Below are 22775 nucleotides of genomic sequence, written 5' to 3'. Positions count from 1 at the left end.
CTTCAGGGAGTTTGTGACTACCATAAAAACTGTCACCTCTACTCCAGCAAAGGATCTTATTTCCATAACATCTTGTGAGTTCTACTGCAATCTGCAACATAGGCACATTCCTATAATTTGACGAAAAGTCTTAAATTTGCTATGCAGGTGAAGTACAAACAGATAATAAGTGCTGTTAGTGAACTTTAAGCACCTACACTGCCAGAAGCTGGGAATGGGTTACAGGGGATGGATCACTTGATGATTACCTGTTCTCTTAATTCCTTCTGGGGCACCTGGCATTGCCCACTGTCAAAAGACAGGATACTGGGCTGGATGGACCTTTGGTCTGAACCAGCATGGCTGTTCTTATGTTCTAACACTGACACTACAGACAAGCATAAGGGTTTCCCCCCCAAGAAACTATTCAGGCACGTCAACACCTTGCTTATTAACAAGCATCCAAGTTTAGTGTGGAGACGATATTGTGTAAGCCAAAAGCCTCTCCATAGGGAATACAGGAGGTCAAAGCAGATTCTCGTCACAAGCCTTATGACAAAGCAATGCCTCAGCTTCTTCCCCCTTCAGTATATGTAACATTTAAAAACCTGTCTTGGCAGTTCAGACCACAGGTAATAAGATCCAGTTCATGGGACAGCCACCCACAGTTTTACCTCTTCCAATTACAGAACTGTTCTGTATGGGGTACTTGGCAAGGAGGTGTTATGGGCAAAAAATGACACTACAGAACCATGCAAACCTGGATGCTGCTGCCATCAGCCAGTACCTACAGACACACAATCAGCCAAGCCTACACATAACTAAAAGCCATTACTGTCAACCAAAACACCCAGGGCTATTTTCTACCAACTGGATTGAATAAAGTTCACTAGAAATTCCACCTACACACGTGCTACAAAACCACAACCAAGACCTAAAAGCAGGATGCTAGGGGTGGGGAAAAAGTTACCTCCCTACCCTCTTGAATGTGAAATATTAATCCTAATTTAATACCCATTTCCCTCACCTAGAGTAATTATTTCAACAGTACATTTCATAACAAGATCAAGCCTGCACCCCTGCCACTATTCAATTTATACTACCAGAATAGGCTTTAGAAGAATAGGAATTGCCAAACCAAGTGTCTATTTCAGGGGTGGCCAACCTGAACGTGAGACAGAGCCAAAATTTACCAATGTACATTGTCAAAGAGCCACAGTAATACGTCAGCAGCCCCTCATCAGCTCCCCTCCCAGTGCCTCCTGCCCACCAGCAGCCCCGCCAATCAGCACCTCCCAATCAGCTGTTTCGTGGCATGCAGGAGGCTCTGGGGGAGAAGGGGAGGAGTGAGGGCATGGCAGGCTCAGGGGAGAGTGGGAAGGAGTAGAGTGGGGGCAAGGCCTGTGGCAGAGCCAGGGGTTGAGCAGTGAGCACCCCCTGGCACACTGGAAAGTTGGTGCCTGTAACTCCAGCTCCAGAGTCGGTGCCTATACAAGGAGTCGCATATTAACTTCTGAAGAGCCGCATGTGGCTCCAGAGCCATAGGTTGGCCACCCCAGTCTATTTAGTCCTATATCCTGTCTTTGACAGTGGCCAGCCTCAGATACGTAAGTGCAAGAAATTCCTGTAGAAGGCAATTATGGAATAACCTGCCCATAAGGGAAATTTCTTCCCAGCTCTGAAATAGGAGGGTTTATTATCCCTTCTTATCTAGCTGACACCCATAAACCTATGTTCTTAGTCATTTAATCATCCAATATTTGAAACACATTTTTATGCAAGAGATGAAAGGACATACACCTCCCTCCACAAAAATAAAAAGCCCTCCCATTCTCAGCATGGCAGTGCACATTCCCTGGATTTCAATAAGACTCTTGAATTTCAGGCTGTATTGACAGTGGGAATGAACAGAGTCATAAGCTCACCACACAAACTTCAACGAAAGGCAAGATATGTCAGAATTTCATCTTGTTCAAAAGCACGTTTCAGAAAATACAAGCCTTGTTTTTCAAGACAATTTCTTGGGAAGCTAGAGGTAGAACTGTGCAGCAGTCTCTCTAATCCACCTGCAGTAGAGCAGCAATACTACCTCTCACAGTCCTGTCTAGCAAGACAGACTCCTTCAAATGGAAGGAAGAGTGCTGCCTCCTCACTCTAGCACCATGCCTCCCCTGCAGCTCCAGCAGGCAGAAAGGAGAGAAGCTGTCTGGTTCCCACGTTTCTCTGAAGGACCTGAGATGCTGTTAACAGGTGCTTCTTTCTTCACATTGCATATAGGTCACTTGCAAATTCCATAGCGTGTAGTCAAGTACAGCACAAAATAATAGGCTTTGGTGCTGTTCTCAGTTCAACAGCCTCAGCTTCCCAGTCACCTGATTCATTATTTCTTCTTCTCCAATAATGGCAAGGACAGTGTAGGATCCAGCTGGAACCTACAGTGGAGAGATAAGCATGCAATTGTGTCAACAGCAATTCAGATGATGGTAAACATTCAATTTTGATTTAAAGACTTCAAGTGAAAGAGTCCACCATATCCATAAGTTGTTCCAATGATTAATTAGTCTCACTGTTAAGCATTGCACCTTTTCTAGTCCGAATTGTCTAGCTTCAGTTTCCAGCCATAGGATCTTGTCATGCCTTGGTCTGACAGGAGTCCTCCACCATCAAATCTTCTCCCTGTGTATGTACTTGTAGATCGGGGTGGGCAAGTTATGGCATGCAGGCTGGATCCAGCCTGCCAGCTGTTTTAATTCAGCCCTTGAGCTCCCTCTGGGGAGCGAGGTCTGGGGCTTGCCCCACTCCAGCTGGGGAGCAGGGTTGGGAGCCGCTCCACGCAGAAGCAGCGGCATGGCCCCTCTCTGGCTCCTACACATAGGGGCAGCCGGGGGCTCCACTCTGTCCCGACCCAAGTGCCGACCCTGCAGCTCCCATTTGCCAGGAACCCCAGTCAATGGGAGCTGCAAGGGCAGGGCCTACAGATATGGCAGCACGCAGAGCCTCCCAGCCGTGCTTCTGCATAGGAGCCAGAGAAGGGACATGCCGCTGCTTCCTGGAGCCTCTTGAAGTGTCACCCAGAGCCTGCATTCCTGAGTCCCTTCCTGCCCTCCAAATCCCTTGATCCCAGCCCAGAGCACCCTGCTGCACCCCAAACCTCTCATCCCCACCCCCCGCCCCCCAGAGCCCATGCCCCAGCCCAGAGCCCCCTTCCACACCTTGAACTCCTCATTTCTGGCCCCACCTTGGAGCCTGCACCCCAACCCCAATTTTGTGAGCATTCATGGCCTGCCATACAATTTCTATTCCCAGATGTGGCCCTCAGGCCAAGAAGTTTGCCCACGCCTGTTACAGATTGATCAAGTCACCTCAACTTCCTGGATAAACTAAATAGATTTAGCTTTTTTAGTCTGGAAAGTACACAGTAAAAAACTCAAATTGTTCTTGTGGATCTTCTTAGAACCCTTTCCAACATGTTTTTAGAGTGTTGGCACCAGAACTGGACATAGTATTTCAGTAGTCTCCTTAATGCTGTGTATAAAGAGAATACCACCTCTCTAATTCTACATCATCCAAGGGTCACATTAGCTCTCAACCACAACATTGCACTGGACCTCACATTCAGCTGATTTCCACCCTGATCCCAAAGTCACTATCAGTGTCAGTGCTTTCCAGGATGCAGTTCCCCAGCCTACAAGTGGGTCCGGCCAACCGGCTCAACGTGGCCAGGCCTAACGGTTAAGGTTGGTTAATGGTAAGCCTAATGCTTACCGGTCAACTTTTTACATCTTAGGACCTACATTCCTGGATCCTCGATGTATGACCTTGTGTTTGGCATGCTCACTCACAGGCACATACACTCTCTCCCTCACCTCCCCCTCAGTGATTACAGGTTACCACATTGCTCTGTTCAGGAGCAGTCCTCATATTCACCAAACTGACTCATCTGCAAACATGAACAAGGATTTTTATTTTCTTCTAAATTGTTGGTGATGACATTACATAGCATTGACCCAGGAAGAGATTCCTGTGATACCCAATCAGAAACATCTCTACTGGATAACAATTCATAGATACTAAGGTCAGAAGGGACCATTCTGATCATCTAGTCTGACCTCCTGCACAGCGCAGGCCACAGAATCTCACCCACCCACTCCTATGAAAAACCTCACCCATGTCTGAACTATTGAAGTCCTTAAATCATGGTTTAAAGACTTCAAGGAGCAGAGAAGCCTCCCTCAAGTCACCCATGCCCCATGCTACAGAGGAAGGCGAAAAACCTCCAGGGCCTCTCCAATCTGCCCTGGAGGAAAATTCCTTCCCGACCCCAAATATGGCAATCAGCTAAACCCTGAGCATATGGGCAAGATTCACCAGCCAGATACTACAGAAAATTCTTTCCTGGGTAACTCAGATCCCATCCATCTAATATCCCATCTCAGGGGATTTGGCCTATTTACCCTGAATATTTAAAAATCAATTACTTACCAAAATCCCATTATCCCATCATACCATCTCCTCCATAAACTTATCAAGTAGAATCTTAAAACCAGATAAATCTTTTGCCCCCACTGCTTCCCTTGGAAGGCTATTCCAAAACTTCACCACTCTGATGGTTAGAAACCTTCGTCTGATTTCAAGTCTAAACTTCCTGGTGGTCAGTTTATACCCATTTGTTCTTGTGTCCACATTGGTGCTGAGCTTAAATAATTCCTCTCCCTCTCCTGTATTTATCCCTCTGATATATTTATAGAGAGCAATCATATCTCCCCTCAACCTTCTTTTAGTTAGGCTAAACAAGCCAAGCTCCTTGAGTCTCCTTTCATAAGACAAGTTTTCCATTCCTCGCATCATCCTAGTAGCCCTTCTCTGTACCTGCTCCAGTTTGAATTCATCCTTTTTAAACATGGGAGACCAGAACTGCACACAGTATTCTAGGTGAGGTCTCACCAGTGCCTTGTATAATGGTACTAAAACCTCCTTATCCCTACTGGAAATGCCTCTCCTGATGCATCCCAAAACCACATTAGCTTTTTTCACAGCCATATCACATTGGCAGCTCATAGTCATCCTATGATCAACCAATACTCCAAGGTCCTTCTCCTCTTCTGTTACTTCTAATTGATGTGTCCCCAACTTATAACTAAAATTCTTGTTATTAATCCCTAAATGCATAACCTTACACTTCTCACTATTAAATTTCATCCTATTACTATTACTCCCAGTTTATAAGGTCATCCAGATCCTCCTGTATAATATCCCGATCCTTCTCCGAATTGGCAATACCTCCCAGCTTTGTATCATCTGCAAATTTTATTAGCACACTCCCACTTTTTGTGCCAACGTCAGTAATAAAAAGATTAAACAAGATTGGTCCCAAAACCGATCCCTGAGGAACTCCATTGGTAACCTCCCTCCAACCTGACAGTTCGCCTTTCAGTAGGACCCGTTGCAGTCTCCCCTTTAACCAATTCCTTATCCACCTTTTGATATTCATATTGATCCCCATCTTCTCCAATTTAACTAATAATTCCCCATGTGGCACGGTATCAAATGCCTTACTGAAATCTAGGTAAACTAGATCCACTGCATTTCCTTTATCTAAAAAATCTGTTACTTTTTCAAAAAAGGAGATTAGGTTGGTTTGGCACGATCTACCTTTTGTAAAACCATGTTGTATTTTGTCCCATTTACCATTGACTTCAATGTCCTTAACTAATTTCTCCTTCAAAATTTTTTCCAGGACCTTGCATACTACAGATGTCAAACTAACTGGCCTGTAGTTACCCGGATCACTTTTTTTTCCTTTCTTAAAAATAGGAACTATATTAGCAATTCTCCAATCATTCGGTACTACTCCTGAGTTTACAGATTCATTAAAAATTCTTGCTAATGGGCTTGCAATTTCAGCTGCCAATTCCTTTAATATTCTTGGATGAAGATTATCTGGGGCCCCCCGATTTAGTCCCATTAAGCTGTTTCAGTTTCGCTTCTACCTCAGATATGGTAATATCTACCTCCATATCCTCATTCCCATTTGTCATGCTACCATTATCCCCAAGATCCTCTTTAGCCTTATTAAAGACTGAGGCAAAGTATTTGTTTAGATATTGGGCCATGCCTACATTATCTTTAACCTCCACTCCATCCTCAGTGTTTAGCGGCCCCACTTCTTTCTTAGTTTTCTTCTTATTTATATGGCTATAGAACCTTTTACTATTGGTTTTAATAACCTTTGCAAGGTCCAACTCTACTCGACTTTTAGCCTGTCTCACTTGATCCCTACATGTTCTGACCTCAATTAGGTAGCTTTCCTTGCTGATCCCTCCCATCTTCCACTCCCTGTATGCTTTCTGCTTCTTCTTAATCACCTCTCTAAGATGCTTGCTCATCCAGCTTGGTCTACAACTCCTTCCTATGAATTTTTTCCCCTTTCTTGGGATACAGGCTTCCGATAGCGTCTGCAGCTTTGATTTAAAGTAATCCCAGGCCTCCTCTACCTTTAGATCCATAAGTTCTTCAGTCCAATCCACTTCCCTAACTAATTTCCTTAATTTTTGAAAGTCAGCCCTTTTGAAACCAGAAACCCTAGTTGCAGATTTATTTTTGTTAATCCTTCCATTCAGTTTGAACTGAACTAGCTCATGATCACTTGAGCCAAGATTGTCCCCTACAACCATTTCTTCTATGAGGTCCTCGCTACTCACCAAAATTAAATCTAAAATGGCATCCCCTCTAGTCGGTTCAGCAACTACTTGATGAAGGAATCCATCAGCTATCGCATCTAGGAAAATCTGAGCCATATTATTATTACTAGCACTGGTCCTCCAGTCTATATCTGGGAAGTTAAAGTCTCCCATGATCACGCAGTTTCCATTAGTATTTACTTTATTAAAAACATTAAAAAGGGCTCTATCCGTATCCAAATTAGATCCCGGAGGTCTATAGCACACCCCAAGCACTATCGTAGGAGAGGCTTTACTTTTTATCTTCCCTAATGTAATTTTTGCCCAGACGGACTCTGTCTTATCCATTGCATCGCTTCTTATTTCTTTACATTCTACCTCATCATTGATATAGAATGCTACTCCACCACCTTTACCTTTGTTTCTGTCTTTCCTAAACAGCACATACCCTTCAATACCTGTAGTCCAGTCATGACTACTATTCCACCATGTTTCTGTTATCCCTATAATATCTGGTTTCACTTCCTGCACCAGTAGCTCTAGTTCCTCCATTTTGTTACCTAGGCTCCTCGCATTGGTGTATAAACATCTTAATTTTTGCTGTTTGGCCTCACTCACATTTTGTACCTAGGCACAGTCATTCTACAGCCAGTATTCCCCACTTAAAATTTATTATACACTTCATGATTTTGCATGTATATATTTTTAATCAAACAGTCATGGAGTACTAAGGCATTTGACTTACAAAAGTCAAAGTACCTGGTGTTAACAATTATCTTTATAAACTTGGTTGATAATCTCACAATCATCATCAATGAGGAGTCCTTGTGGCACTCCTCATTGTTTTTGCTGATACAAACTAACACTACCACTCTGAAATTGTATCAAGTTTGTCTGACAAGACCCATTTTCCATAAAGCTATGTTGACTGGTATTAACTATACAACCATCCTTCAATTCTTTACTGAATGCATCCCAGATCAGCTGTTCCATTATTTTATACGGGAGCAATGTCAGGTTAACTGGCCTGAAGTTAATCAGGTTATCCTTTCAAAATATTGGAGGAAAGAAGAAAGTTGTGCCAATCTTGTATAACTTCTGGAATGTTCCAATATGTAACCATCAACATCAATGGCTCAGAGTTCTTCCAACAACTCTTTTAGGACCCACTGGTGCAATATATCCATGAAAAATCTGTGTTTAATTTTAGCAGTTGCTATTTAACACTCTGTTTAGTTACTGTCAGAATAATAGGTTTTCCATCACCCATTGTAGGATGTAAAGTCACCCAGCTTCTTTCCAAATATCACACAAATATTTATTGAACACTTCTGCTTTTTTGCAAATTGTTGGCATCACAAGCTAAATATGAATGAAGAGTAACACGGTTACAAAAAAAGTAAAGATCATTCTGGCATGTCTTAGCAGGAATGTTGTAACCAAGACACGAGAAGTAATTCTTCCGCTCTATGCCGTGCTGATTATGCCTCAGCTGGAGTATTGTGTCCAGTTCTGGGCACCATATTTCAGGAAAGATGTGGACAAATTGGAGAAAGTCCAGAGAAGAGCAACAAAGATAATTAAAGGTCTAGAAAACACGCCCCATGAGGGAAAATTTAAAAAATTGCATTTGGATAGTCTGGAGCAGAGAAGACTGAGGGAGATATGATAACAGTTTTCAAGGTTGTTACAAGACAGGGGGAGAAAAATTGTTCTCCTTAACCTCTGAGGGATAGGACAAGCAGCAATGGGCTTAAATTGCAGCAAGGGCGGTTTAGGTTGGACATTAGGAAAAACTTCCTCACTATCAGGGTGGTTAAGCACTTGAATAAATTATTTAGGGTGATTTGGAATCTCTGTCATTGGAGATTTTTAAGAGCAGGTTAGACAAACACCTATCAGGGATGGTCTAGAAAATACTTAGTCCTTCCGTGAGTGCAGTGGACTGAACTAGATGACCTCTCAAGGCCCCTTCCAGTCCTATGATTCTACCACCCCTATCCAATAACAGACTTACATCATGGCTAGAATTTCTTTTGTTTTGGATATTTGAAAAAAAATTCCTTTTTATTGTCCTTAGCCTTACAAGCTACACGTCCCTTTTTATTGATTTCTTTGGCTTCCCTTTTCAATGTCTTCATTTATAACTGCTAATTTATTGTCATTGCTATCAGTGTCTACTTTCCCCTTCCATTTTTTTTTTTAAATTTTATCACTTCTTTCAAATCCCTGAACTAGAACAGTTTAACTGAAGAATCATTTGATAATTGCTGAATGATGGGGTTTTAAAGACATCTAGTAAAGTTTTCTTCGAGTGACTTCCAGTTATTATTCATATTGTTTTAAATTCTTCCTTCCAGTTTTGCTCACGATTGTTTTCAAGCTTTGGGACACTGGCCCTTTTAAAGTGCCAAATGTATTGTATTAGTTATACACATGCACTCAATTCCTAACTTGGTTACCTGTGTCCTCCCTGCATCCTGCACCAGGTATGTTGGCAGCTCCAGGCTCAAAGCCAGTGCTTGCAGATCCATCAGATGGGCAGTGTTTGATCCTTGAACTACAACCTTCTTCGCACTAACAAGGAAAAAGCAAGTGATCAGAAAGAGCACATACTGTCCCACGACCTCTTAACACAGGCTACTTGACTAAGGGAGCAGTGTACAAGCTAAAGAAGTCATTTGCCTAACAAAACAGTTAGAGATCCATCTCCCATTCATCTAGCAACTGCAAACCCATTTGCTTCAGATACGAGCATAATAGTTATTCTAAATTTATTAAGTTAAATTTCAGATAAATTATCTACAAAAGACACAAAAAACCCAGATCAGAAAGGCTCCTCCCTCCTTTGGCCCTTTCAACTACCAAGTAGAATAAGAACATTCTGATGTCGACTCATCTTTATCTGTTTAACCATTTCAGACAACTGCTTTAAGAACCATTTAGTGTGAATGCTAAATTAGTGACAGGGGAGATTAAAAGGGACAACCAAGGAGAATGCAGTGAGGTGCTGTGAAAGCTCTGGTGCTACTGCCCCTCAAGCTTAGTCTTTCATATTGCCTGTTATTTCAATCCTTCACCCTCCCTCCCAACAAGGAAGCCTGACCAACATGAGTCAGAGTGCTCTGCTTTGTCTCTGAATTTTACAACATACATTCAAAGGGATGGCTGGATACTTGTCTGTCAGGCACACACTACCATCTTACCCATATTCATCCCACTGGCAGATCATCTCCCTCCCAGTGGATTTTTCCTGTATTAACTGGTACAGGCCAACAGCTGCATGTCCGACCTGAGCTGCTATCTGTAAGGCGAAACATTACATCTGAACAGGTGAGCCACTGAAGCCACTCCTCCCACTGGTGTGACAATAGGGGCACAAGTCCTCTGCATTCAAGTAACACCTTCAGCAGGAGGCAGTCCATCACCTTCCCAGATTTGGAGGGGAAAAGGATAAGCTCATTTTCCCCTCCATAAAAAATTGTCTTATTCATGCCTTAGTAGCGTGTGCAACCCAAGGCAGAGCAGCACAGGGAGGTCTGGCCCTTCTTTTCAGGGCCGCACAGATGAGCTGGCAGCACTGTTCCCTCTAAGCTGTACGCGCACACAGAGCCTAAACCCCACGCACATGGCGAAACACTGTGGGCACAAAAATTTGCACAGAAGAAATTTTTTGTGCACACAGCCTGTCAAAAATTAGAGGGAACATCGGCTGGCACCTAGCTCTTTTCACAGGTGGCTCCGCAGTCTGGGCAGCGCAGGTGACCACCCTCCTCCCCATAGCTTTGCCGGCCAGAATTTGGGCTGCTCGAAGCTTTCCCCGAGCCACCGTGAACTTTACCTTCCCGACGCCCATGGCAAGCTCCATGTTTACCACAAACACCATCTTGTAGCAGCCGCCACCATCCGCCTGCTCCTGGAAAAGAAACCTGGGTGGGGGGGGGCGGCGGGGGGGCCGGGCTCCGCGCGGGGGGGAGGGGGGGGCCGGGCGGCGTCGGGAGGGGCCGGGCTCCGCGCGGGGGGAGGGGCGGGCGGCCGGGCGGCGTCGGGCTCCGCGCGGGGGGAGGGGGGGGCGGGCGGGCGTCGGGCTCCGCGCGGGGGAGGGGGGGGCGGGCGGCGTCGGGCTCCGCGCGGGGGGAGGGGGGCGGGCGGCGTCGGGCTCCGCGCGGGGGGAGGGGGGGGGCGGGCTCCGCGCGGGGGAGGGCGGCGTCGGGCTCCGCGCGGGGGGAGGGGGGGGGCGGGCGGCGTCGGAGGGGCCGGGCTCCGCGCGGGGGGAGGGGGGGGCGGGCGGCGTCGGGAGGGGCCGGGCTCCGCGCGGGGGGCGGCGGCGTCGGGAGGGGTCGGGCTCCGCGCGGGGGGAGGGCGGCGTCGGGCTCCGCGCGGGGGGAGGGGGGGGAGGGCGGCGTCCGGAGGGGCCGGGCTCCGCGCGGGGGGCGGGCGGCGTCGGGCTCCGCGCGGGGGGGGGCGGGCTCCTACCTGCCTCTCCAGGCCGCCGAAGTAGAGCTGCGCCGCCGCCTCCGCGGACACATTCCCGGTCAGGGCCAGCGCCTATAGCGGGGGCAGAGAGAGCGCGCGCAGCGTGAGACGTGGCCAGGCGCGGCCAGCCCCGGCTCACCCGGCAGGGGCCGCCCCGGCTCACCCGGCGCGCCGCCGCCTCAGGCACCCCGAGCTCCCGCAACGGCGCCAGCAGCGCCTCCTCCGCGTCCATCTCACCGCGTGACCGCGGCCGCTCCACTCTCCTATTGGCCGCGCCCGCCGTAGCCCGCCTCATCCGATTTGTTCCTCGCGTCCATGTGATTCCCGGCCACGCCCACACCCCTGCAACGGATCCGCCCCGTCAGCCGCGGAAAGAGCGGGCGGAGTCGCGGCCCCCGGAGACTAACACGTGGATTTGGCCACGAGGTTTCGTGGGCTGCAGCTCACTTCACCGCACGGACTTTTGTGCCCCGGGCCCGTCAAAAATTAGAGGGGGAAGAAATGAGCCCCGTCACCGGCTAAGCTCCCCGCCCTTTGCCCCGCCCCGACTCACCGTCCCCCCGCCACGCCCCTCGTCGCTGAGCCCCGCCTCCAGCCGCTCTGCCCGGCCGGGCCGCCCCAGCCCCCCTGGGCCGGGCAGCACGCCCCCACCCCAGCAACAGGCACAGGCTCCTTAGGCACCTGCGGTAGCGTGGCTCAGACCCCCACGTCTGAGCGGGGGAGAGGAAACACTGCACCCACACGTGCATTATAACGCTCAGACACATAATTAGCATGTGGAACTCAGTCCCAGGATATAATTGAAGACAGAAGTCAAGATACTGAATAATTACATGGATAACATGAACATTCCCAGTTACATTGAAGAGGATTAAAAAGGAATAGTCTGTAAACCCTGAAGCCTCAGGCCATGAGCCAGCTGCCACCTAAACTAGTTTAAGAAGAAATTGTCCCTAGCGGGAGGTTGCTGCATAATTGTCTGTTACGAGGTTTCAGTCACCTCTCTGGAACATGAAGTACTGGCCAATGTCTGAGAAAGGATTTTACTTTAGACAGACCACGCAGAGGAATTGCCAAACTTAATCCAGGGTCCCTACAGCTATTACTGTATTTAGTGTGTTTACCCCTCAATTCCCAAGACCCAGCGAAGTGTGGTATTTGCATATGCTTACCAACCACTCAGGAATAAAGGGATTAATTAAACTGAAGCCTTTCCAGAATTAGGCCTTCTTAAGGTAAAGAACATACAAATATAAAGATACATCTCAGAATGAAATACTGCAGCTAAAACAGCTGGAATATCCTTTGATGCAGTATCCAACTGAGAAAGCTTCTGCAAGTGCAATGGTACCTAGATGGCCAGTGAGACAGAAGCATCCATCAATGTGGTAACTGGGCTGTAGAAATGGCATCAGGGAGGGCAGTACTGGGATCAGGTAAGGGGAGAGAAGGTAGTTCTCTTCTCCTCCCCATCCTACCTGTAATCCCAGAGGAGCTGAGTAATATTGATAAAATGATCAGCATGGAAATAGTTAACCGTGTTGACATGCATCTCACCATCATTAGAGTCAGAGTTAACACCTATCATCAGAATGTACTAGATCACCGGTTCTCAAACTTTAGCAACCCGAAGACCCGCATTTTAATTTAAAATTTTTCATGGACCCCTAAGTTGGCTTCTAATTTTCCCCAGGGTGCTCAACCCCAGCCCCACCCCTACCCTTCCCCCAAGTCCTCCCCAATCTTCTCACCCCCGCCCCTCCTCTTCCCTCCCAGCACCTCCTGCACACCACTGAACAGCTGTTCTGGGGCCTGCAGGAGGTACTGGGAGGAATGGGGAGGAGTTGATTGGCAGGGCTGGCGGTCCTGGACATGACTCACAGACTCCAGTTTGAGAACTGCTGTACTAGATAGTTCACATTAAAAGACTTGCGGGTCCCCTCTCTTCCTCATTCCTGCCCCAGGCAAAAGTCAAGCAAAGGGACTTTTCTCACAGAATTTAAGATCTGAGGGGAAAGAAATCCTTCCCAAAGCCTGGCAGCTTCTCCAAATCTAGAGTAACTGATGGAGCCCATGAACATTCCCTACTTGGTTAAGGGGCTAGGCCTAAAGATCTGCTTCCAGCAGTACCACTGTCGGACCAGGAACCCCCTTTATGGAGCCTCCTCACACTGCTTGTACTCTGATTCAGAGAAACTACAATGGTTCCAGTGTGCTTAGCTCTTCTATACCTGCTGAGGGAGAAGGCTACAGCATTAGCTATTTGCGTCTTTCTACATTCAGCAGACAGCAGGCTAGAGATCTCTGCACAGTGGACTAGAAACCTAACTTTTCTTTTAATGGAAGTCTAGCTTCTGCAGAAACCAATATGGAAGTTGAGTTGTGCCATCTCCATAGACACAGTAGTGGCAGGTGCATAGATGTGGCAATAAATGGGAAAGTAACGGAGTAAAAGCACCTAGGTTCAGGAACAGAGGAGATGGTTCCATAGGAACAGATGACAAGCAGCTGAGGAAAGAGAGTGAGACTCAATCAGGCTGCTTGGATTATGGTGTTAGGGAAATGGAGTCTGGTGAAGGACAGGAACACAGTGGGAGAGAGAAAGGCTGCCAATGCTTGAATTCCACTATGAATTCTATGACCTACATCTTCAACAGATTTGCCATCTGGTATAGTTCTATGTCCTGTGGAATAAACTTATTTTCTGTGTTCCATCTCCAGAGAAAGAGTCACAAGGCTGATCTGGATACTGGTTACTCAGCCATGGATGTTGAAGGCATTTCACTGCTGTTGTCCGTTTGGCTGGTATGTATTCCAGCATTGGCAGAAGGAAGCTCGTAAATGGAGCAGCCTCATGCTTTGTCCAGTTGTATCTGTCCATTAGGGTGTTGTACAGACTGCAGGGGAAAAGCCTGGAAATCCGTAGGAGAGCACCTACCAAAGATGACATAAGCACAATACTTCACCATTGAGTATAAAAGCCTCCTAAATCCCTCTCCTCTTGCTGCTTTCTTACCACCTCCTCCTGGATTCTCCTTGTACCACCTTAAATAATCCTGCTCTTCACTCTTTATACTTATTCAATACCTGTAAGGTGCCACCTGTCAGCTGTCAGCCAGTTGTGCTGATCTTTGAACTCCCCCCCAGTATGTCAAGATTGCTCTGGTGATAATATGCCCAAAAGTGAATTAAATATTTTAAATGCAGTCACACCAGGGGCCATAAAGTCAGAGACCATCACCTCCCTGCTCCGTGATGCCTCTGTGAATGCAGCCCAAAAATGCACTGGCCCTTTTTTGTTGCCATATCTCACTGCAAACTCATGTATAAATTTCTTTATTATGATTATTGCTTTTACAGGCCAGAAGTCTGATAGACACTTAACAGAAGACACAGTCCTTGCCCAAAGAGCATGCAGTAAGTCAGGTTAGGCATGGGCAGTACCCAATGGTCAGTTAAATTTACAAATATACACAATTAATGAGAAAAATATAAATAATGACTATCTTTTGACTCAGTTCTTGTTGGCACCATAAAAGGAAAAAAACGGTTACCTACCTTTTCGTAACTGTTGTTCTTCAAGATGTGTCTATTATGTCTATTTCATTCTAGGTGTGCATGTGCCCATGTGCGCGGTTGTTGGAGATTTTTGCCATAGCGGTATCCGTAGGGTCAGCAGCTAAGTTCACGGTAAGCTGAGCAGCCGCAACCTACTTAGCGCTGCGTAGGCACTCAGGGAACCTGCACGGGGACCTGCTGCAGCCGGGGGAGGGACACCCCTCCCCCAGCCTCCACCTAGCCTGACTGCCAGCCTGCTGTGGCCGGGGCGGCCCAGACCTGCCACGGCCAGTGGACCCCTCCTCCGGCACCAACTCTGCTGCAGCCCGGACCTGCCGCGGCCAGGGCAGCCCAGCCCGTCCCGGGATCCAGGTGCAGCCGGGGAGGCCCCTGCACCCAATCCTCTGCCCCAGCCCTGAGCCCTTCATGCCCGGCCCCACTCCAGAGCCCACACCCCCAGCCGGAGCCCTCACACACCTGCACCCCAACCCTCTGTCACACATCACCTCCATAGCAAATAAAATTCATTTCACACACCGGTGGGGAAAAATTAGAAGGAATACTAGTTGGCAGTGGTGCCCCCATCAGTACTGCGCTCATGCAGTATATCATGCGCCGGCCCTACGCCCCCATCAGTTCCTTTTTGCAACTCCAACAGAGGGGCAGGAGAGAGGGTAATGGAATGCACATGAGCAACACATCTTGAAGAACAACAGTTAGGTTTTTTCTTCTTCAAGTGCTTGCTCATGTCGATTCCATTCTAGGTGACTCACAAGCAGTGCCAATGGAGATGGGCTCAGGGTTCATGGTCTTGCAGCACTGCTCTGCCAAAACCAGCATTGTCCTGGGCCTGCTTGGTAAGCGCACAATGGAATGTAAATGTGTGGACAGACAACTAGGAAGCAGCTCTACAGATCTCTTAGATGGGCACCTGAGCCAAGAACGCCACTGATGACACTTGCACTCTAGTTCAGTGCGCTGTGACTATTGCCAGTGAAGGCACATTCACCAGCTCGTAGCATTAGCGATGCAGGCTGTGATTCAGGATGAAATTCTTTGAGCAGACACTGGGCAACCTTTCATCCTGTCTGCCACTGCAACGAACAGCTGTGTTGACTTGCGAAACAGCCTCGTCCTGTCGATATAGAAGGCCAGCACCCTCCCAATGTCCAGGGTGTGCGACCTGCATTCCTTTTCCGATTTATGAGGCTTCAGGAAGAAGACAGGCAAATATATGTCCGGGCCAGTATGAACTGGAAAACTATCTTGCGCAGGAACGCTGAGTGCAGTCTACAGTGGCTCCTGTAACAGCTGCGTGACAGCTACAACTCCCTGAGCTACTTCCCCATGGCCTCCTCCCGACACCTTCTTTATTCTCACCACAGGACCTTCCTCCTGATGTCTGATAATGCGTGTACACTTCAGTCTTCCAGTAGTACACCTTCTCCCTCTCAGCTTCTTGCACCTCTTGCTCCCAGCTCCTCGCATGCGCCACAAACTGAAGTGAGCTCCTTTTTAAACCCTGGTGCCCTGATTAGCCTGCCTTAATTGACTGCAAGTGTTCTAATCAGCCTGTCTGCCTTAATTGTTTCCAGAAAGTTCCTTACCCAGGGAAAAGGGACCTACTTAACCTGGGGCTAATATATCTGCCTTCTATCACTCTCCTATAGCCATCTGGCCTGACCCTGTCACAGAGGGTAGAGACACTCCAGACCTTTCAAAAACCAGGCTGTCATGTCATGAACGAAGACCGACCTGCCTTGGAACCGAGGGTGGAAAGCCAAAATAGTGACCAGGTGGACCCTGACTGATGACAGGGACAAGCCCTGGAGTTTGAGGTACAGAAGATATTCCAGAATAACCTGCAGCAAGGCCTGCTCGGCCTGGATGCGTCGTTCTGAAGCCCAACATATGAACTTTTTCCACTTGGCCAAGTAAGTCGCTCTGGTGGAGGGTTTTCTACTACCCAACCAAGCCTGTTGAACCCAGGCCAACCATTCCCACTCTTCCACATTCAGCCATCCAGTAGCCATGCTGTCAAGTACACCACCACCAGGTTCGGGAGCAGAAGACTGCCATGGTTCTGGGACAGCAGGTCCAGCCAGAAAGGTAGCTGCAGTGGGGCAGCTACCGCAAGGTCCAGCAGCGTGCTGAATCAGTGCTGGCGAAGCCACTTGGGGGCCATCAGGATAACCTTCGTCCTGTATTGTTTGATCTTCACTAGGACTCTGTGGATCAATGGCACTGGCAGGAAGGCATACATCAGGGCCCTTGACTACAGGAGCAGGAAAGCATCTGACAGGGAACCCCATCCATCCTCCAGAGTGAACAGAACATGTGGCATTTCCTGTTCTGACGGGACGCGAACAAGTCCATCGGGGGAGTTCCCCACTTCCGGAAGATCATACTGGCAGCCTCCAGATGGAGCAATCACTCATGGTGAGACGAGAAGGTCCTGTTGAGGCGATCTGCAAACACGTTCCTGCTCTTGGGCAGATGTGCAGCTACCAGATGAATGGCCTGCCGCTCTCAGAAGTCCCAAAGGCTGGGAGCTTCTTGACAAAGGCCTGACTTTGCCCTGCCTCTTGATGCAATACATCTTGGCAGTATTGTCTGTCAGGACCTGCACCACCTTGCCCCTGAGCTGCCTGACCTTGATGTGGAGGGTCAGATTGCCTCGCAGCCGGTGGCCTTGAGTGCTGAGCTTGCCCAGGGGGGCTCCCCAGCCCAGGTCCGAAGCATCGGAGACCAGGGTCAGTAAAGGGGACACAGTTGTGAAGGGAACTCCCTGCAACACCAACCCAGGGTTCATCCACCATTCCAGGGACAATAGGATGTGATCCGGCACCCTGACTACCCAGTCTTGGTCGTGCCTGTTGGGGATGTAAACCGACACCAGCCACACTTGCAGAGGCTAGAGGTGGAGCCGGGCACGACTGACCACATATGTACAGGCGGCCATGTGGCCCAACAACCGTGTGCAGGTATGAGCCGTGGTGAGCGGGTGGTTCTTCACATGGGAGATCAGATCCTACACGGCCTGAACACATGCCTCTGGAAGGAAGGCTCTGGCTCACGTGGAGTTGAGAACCGCCCCTATGATTTCTATGCGTTGGACTGGCCTTAAGGTGGATTTTTTCTCATTTACCAGCAGGCCCAGGTCACGGCAGATCAAGGCTTCTCTGCACTTGTTCCTGAGACCTGCCCTTGTTAAGCCTGTTATTGAGATATGGGAAGACCTGGACCCCTCGACATCTCAGGTAAGCCATACATTTTGTGAAGACCCTTGGGGCCGAAGAGAGGCCAAAGGGGAGCGCAGTGAATTGGAAATGGCGTCCACCCATTATAAAACAGATGAAACGCCTGAGATCTTGGAATATGGAAATAACCATCCTTCAGGTCAAGGGAGGCATATCAGTCTCCTGGATCCAGGGAGGGGATGATGGAGGCCAGGGAAACCATGCAAAACTTCAACTTCTTGAGAGACTTGCTGAGGCATTGCAGGTCCAGAATGGGGAATTTTTGCTTTCGGGATTAGGAAGTAGTGGGAGTGGAACCCCTTTCCTGTCATGTCCTGAGGGATCTCCTCCACTGCCTCCAGACACAAAAGGTTCTCGACTCATAAACAAGGAGTTGCTCATGAGAAGGGTCCCTGAAGAGGGAGGGGAGGTGAGAGGGAGGGTCGGCCGAAAACTGCAAGGTGTGACCTTTGACACTATGTCCAGCACCCAGCAGTCTGAGGTGACCCATGCCCAGGCCGAGCACTAGGGACGAAGTCGGTTGAGGAAAGAACGGGATGGATCTTGGGAGTTGACTGGGACATCGCTCTTGAGCGCCCTCTTGAAATGAGTGCTTCCGACCCCTGAGATGTTTTGCTGGGGTGGACTGTGCAGGCAAGTGGGAGAAGGAAGGGCAGTGGCAGCGGTTTAAACTTATGTCCACATCCCTTCTCCTTGCAGACCCTTGACGGGCTGCCAAAGGGCACGCCTCATGCACCGACTGAGCCCGGTGCCGTCGGTGCCACCAACTGTTGCTCCAAGGCAGCAGCAGATGCGCGGTGCAAAGCGGGCATCAACATGACCAGCACTCCCCACTTGCTCCAATAAGGCCACTGCGCTGTCCACTGGCCGTGCTGCCAAGGTGGTGCCATCGATGTCGATGTGGCCTCAGGTGCCCAATTGCACCGGTAGAGTTTAGGTGAGGGGCTGAGCTGCTCTTCCATGCCAGTGGAATCCCCTTCCAGTGACCATGATGGGGCTGTCGACACCTGAATCTGCCTGCTGACTGTCACTGCTGGAGACCAGTGCCGGAGCGAGAGGATCGGTGCCAGTATCGAGGGGACCGATGCCAGGGGGACCAGAGATGTGATGGGGAGTGCTCCCACAGGGCAGGCGACGGAGATCTGTGCCGAGAGGATGACCGTCGGGAGGACAAATGGTGCTGGTAGTATGGAGACAGACGCCTCCTCTAGGCGATCCGCGATCGTGGTGCTGGTGACAGAGGGTGAGCCTGAGAGGATCCGGGCTGTGATTCCAGTGATCTGTGGCATGGAGGTAGAGAACACTGTCTTGTCTTGAGGGATCAGTGGCACTCCAATGCCCCTGAGGGGTCTTAGTGGCTGGCTTGTCCTCATAGGGAACCTTTGCCCCTTCCTTTGGCACATGCTGTGTTGGCGGCATGGGTGGAGGCCTGTGCTCTCTCGGCTCTTGGGAAGGAGTCAGTCCTGTCAGGAATTTGGGTCCTATACCACTTTCGGGAGTCGGTGGTTGATCCTTTTAAGGGGCTAAAGGCCCCGACCAGGGAGGCACATTCACATGGCTCTGGAGTGACTGGGCAGCCTGAACTGGGTCCTTTGCCCGATGTCCCATGGCCCTTCTTGTCTGGTGCCAGGGAACCATGCTTCCTTGCTTCCTTTTTGGGATCAGGCAGTAGGGAACGGTGCCAGGTAGAGCTCGCAGCCGGGGGTGTGCTATGACTGAGACCAAGGTACTCGGCAAGTCTTGGTGGGACAGCTTGGAATCCGGATGGAGGGCAAGTCTCCATGAGGAGAGCCTGCAAACGAATATCCTGCTCCCCCTGAGTCCTGGGCTGAAAGTTTTTACAAATACAGCACTTGTCCTTCACTTGTGATTCCCCCAAGCACTTGAGGCAGCTTCTGTGGGGATCACTTACTGGCATAGGCCTGTTTCAGTCTGCACAGGGCTTAAACCCAGAGACCGGGGCATGCCCCTCCTGGGGCAAAGTCCCTGGTGGGACTCTAAGTGCTAACTACTTAACTACACTTAACAACTACTTAACACTAACTACTATAAGCGATTGGTCTCGTTAGAGGTGGTATGGCAACCCCCATTTTTTCATTGTGTGTGTGTGTGTGTGTGTGTGTGTGTGTGTGTGTGTGTGTGTGTGTGTGTGTGTGTGTGTGTGTATCTTCCTACTGTATTTTCCACTACATGCATCTGATGAAGTGGGCTTTAGCCCACAAAAGCTTATGCTCAAATAAATTTGTTAGTCTCTAAGGTGCCACAAGTACTCCTCATTCTTTCTACTATAAACAAACTATTTACAAGGCCTTAAGACTCAAGTCAGTAGAGAAGAAACCGCTAGCCCTTGTGATGCAATGAACGGTTCTCCAACTAACCACCACGGGAGGAACCGAGAGGGCGTAGGGCCGGTGGCGCCTGATATACTGACACATGAGCATGGCACTCAAGAGAGCACCACTGCTGATCCTAAGGATACCACTAAGGCAAAAATCTCTGACAACTACACACATGGGCGCACACATACCTAGAATGGAATCGACATGAGCAAGCATTTGAAGGAGAATGAGCCTTCAAGAGGGACCTGAATGAGCTGGGAGGGGACTGTCAGACCAATATTTGGAGGTTCTCCCAGGTATGGGAGTATGACAGAGCACCAAAAAGGCACAGAAATGGTAGTGAGAGAAAAATATTAGTGGCAGGTCCTTTGAGGCTGTTTCACTGGCTTAGTGGAGAAAGGAACATAGTAAGAGACTAAGTGGAAAAGTGGGCAGGGACAGTGTTAGGTAGGGCCTTGGAGTCAAGGACAAAATGTTTAAACTTGATGAGCCAAAGGAGAGGCAGCAAAGAGATTCAAAGAGAGGAGAGGGCGCATTTTAGACAGACTGGACTGGAGGCAAAGGGGGCGGAGCTGGGAAGAGAATGTGCTTGTCCTCTCTTAGCATAATACCTGAATTTCAGGCTTCTTCCAGCTTGACTCTCATTTAATTATTTTCATCCCATGTTTCTACTATCTCTCTAGGTCCTTTTGGGATATTTCTTAGTTCTCACTGGACTAAGAAACTGCTACCAACTTTAGAATTTTGTACTGGCATCCATCTCCTGAGTAACTCTCCAGTCAATAGGTTGGCATAGCGAGGTCCTAGAGGACTTCATGGAGACTTCAGCTCTCCTCCCTGCTTACAGAGAGCTTTGCTTAAGATAGCTTTTTGTTTGTTTTTCAAAGAGCAAGTTATTTAGGGGGGGTCAGAGATCTGCACCTTTCTGCACAGGCGGCGACTTTCCATTGTGCCGTGGGGTTCTTGACCCCTGGTTCTGCCCCAGACCCTGCCCCCACTCCACCCCTGTCTCTAAGGCCACACCCCTTCCCCACCCCACATCTTCCCACCCCTGCTGTGACTCTTCCCACCCCGTTCCATCCCTCCCTTGAGTGTGCCGTGTCCTTGCTCCTCCCCTTCCTCCTCCCAGCCTCCTGCATGCTGCAAAACAGCTGATTGCAGCAGGCGGGTGAGACGGGAAAGTGCTGATTGGCAGGGCCCACTGGTGGGCAGGAGGCTCTGTGGGAAGGGGAGGTGCTGATATGGAGGCTGTTGGTGGGTGCTCAGCACCCACCATTTTTTCTCCATGGGTGCTCCAGCCCTGGAGCACCCACGGAGTCAGCACCTCTGCCTCTCTGGATAACTCCCCAGCTCCTATTTTCACCTTGTCCACTGAAGAATTTTGATGACTGTTTCCAGGAGAAAACAATTTTAGGAGGAATTCTTCCCAGGAGTTCAATGATACGAGCAACATGATCTAGAGAGAAAGAGAGAGAGAGAATGGGGGAAAACGAGAAGCTGGATATTTAGATTTTATGACCATGTCATCAATAAAGTCACTGAAGATGACAAGAATCCTACCATCATCTCTGGAGAAATATTTCCCAGCCTGGGGTTCAAAAAGGAGGTTGCCAGTCACCATTTCAAATGCCTGGAAATGAAATGGCCTATTAATCCAACTCAGTACCCAAGCCAGACAGTCAAAAGAGTCATTCTTCACCAGTCCCTCCACTCCCTCAGCACCACCCTGCTCTTCACTTCTCCAATACTCCATGACACAGGAATGTTCCCAAGATAAGGAAACACTTGCAAGTGCTCTGCCACCACAGACATCACATTCCCCTTTGCCTGGGTAAATCTCAGTGTGTATCTGGTTCAGTTTGAACTATGTTAGGTTCCATATATAGGATATTAATTGCCTTGTAATCAATATAGGGACAAGACAATTAAGAGGAGGTTTATCTGCAGTACAACTTTGAACAGAAGTTGTTATTCGCAGAGTGCCTATTTTTAATCACATGATTTCTTCAGACAAGACTTTTCTTACTCCCAAATGCAGTAAGATAAATTGATGGCTGCGGACAGGTATTTTCGCAGGGTTGCTGCTGTGTCATTCATGTTCACATCTGTGGTAAACTGCAATCACCATGTCCATTGGGCTGAGAGTCCCTACCAGGCAGGCTGTGCTCCAGATATCTGCAGGAGTGCTGTAATCTAACCCAAGAAGAACTTCCAGGGCTCGGTATGGCTGGGTCTGGATCTCTTTGGAAAGGGGCTTGTACTGAAACAGGAAGGACAGACTATGGCTAGTGGTTCACAACTGATTAAAAACAAAGAAAATCACAGCAAAATCCAGGACACAGTGGGACAGACCATGGATGGAACATGCTGAATGCACATACTCAATCTCATGCAGGGTACAGCAGATCTACATTCTGAGCCCCACAACCCCTGGGGTGATTTCCCTTCATTCTCTTCATGATTAGCCATTTCTACTGGATTGA

At 48.8% G+C, this 22775-nt stretch overlaps 2 protein-coding genes across 6 annotated transcripts in view; both read right to left on the bottom strand.

The window, feature by feature from the left end:
• Window positions 1-1930: 1930 nt before the first annotated feature.
• LOC119858241 (probable peptidyl-tRNA hydrolase 2) lies at window positions 1931-11465 on the bottom strand. Its single transcript, XM_038408358.2, has 6 exons — window positions 11299-11465; window positions 11136-11207; window positions 10501-10575; window positions 9866-9963; window positions 9122-9236; window positions 1931-2411 (listed from the first exon to the last, which is right to left on the bottom strand). Exons 1-6 carry the CDS (start codon window positions 11428-11430, stop codon window positions 2322-2324), a joined length of 582 nt encoding a protein of 193 aa, XP_038264286.1. The 5' UTR covers window positions 11431-11465; the 3' UTR covers window positions 1931-2321.
• A 1404-nt stretch (window positions 11466-12869) lies between these two features.
• LOC119858240 (SRSF protein kinase 1-like) overlaps window positions 12870-22775 on the bottom strand; it is a 52367-nt gene continuing 42461 nt past the window's right edge. For all 5 annotated transcript variants that reach the window (XM_043518227.1, XM_043518225.1, XM_043518226.1 and 2 more), the window contains 4 exons: window positions 22445-22552; window positions 21853-21922; window positions 21656-21748; window positions 12870-14069 (listed from right to left, as the gene is read on the bottom strand). In XM_043518227.1, coding sequence (XP_043374162.1) covers window positions 13813-14069; window positions 21656-21748; window positions 21853-21922; window positions 22445-22552 — 528 coding nt within the window. In that variant the 3' untranslated portion in view covers window positions 12870-13812. The remainder of the gene's footprint in view (window positions 14070-21655; window positions 21749-21852; window positions 21923-22444; window positions 22553-22775) is intronic.

Source organism: Dermochelys coriacea, chromosome 7, assembly GCF_009764565.3.
Source record: "Dermochelys coriacea isolate rDerCor1 chromosome 7, rDerCor1.pri.v4, whole genome shotgun sequence".
Classification (NCBI taxonomy): Eukaryota; Metazoa; Chordata; order Testudines; family Dermochelyidae; genus Dermochelys; species Dermochelys coriacea.
The sequence above is the reverse complement of the archived record's forward strand: the minus strand, read 5'-3'. Positions and strand labels throughout refer to the sequence as shown.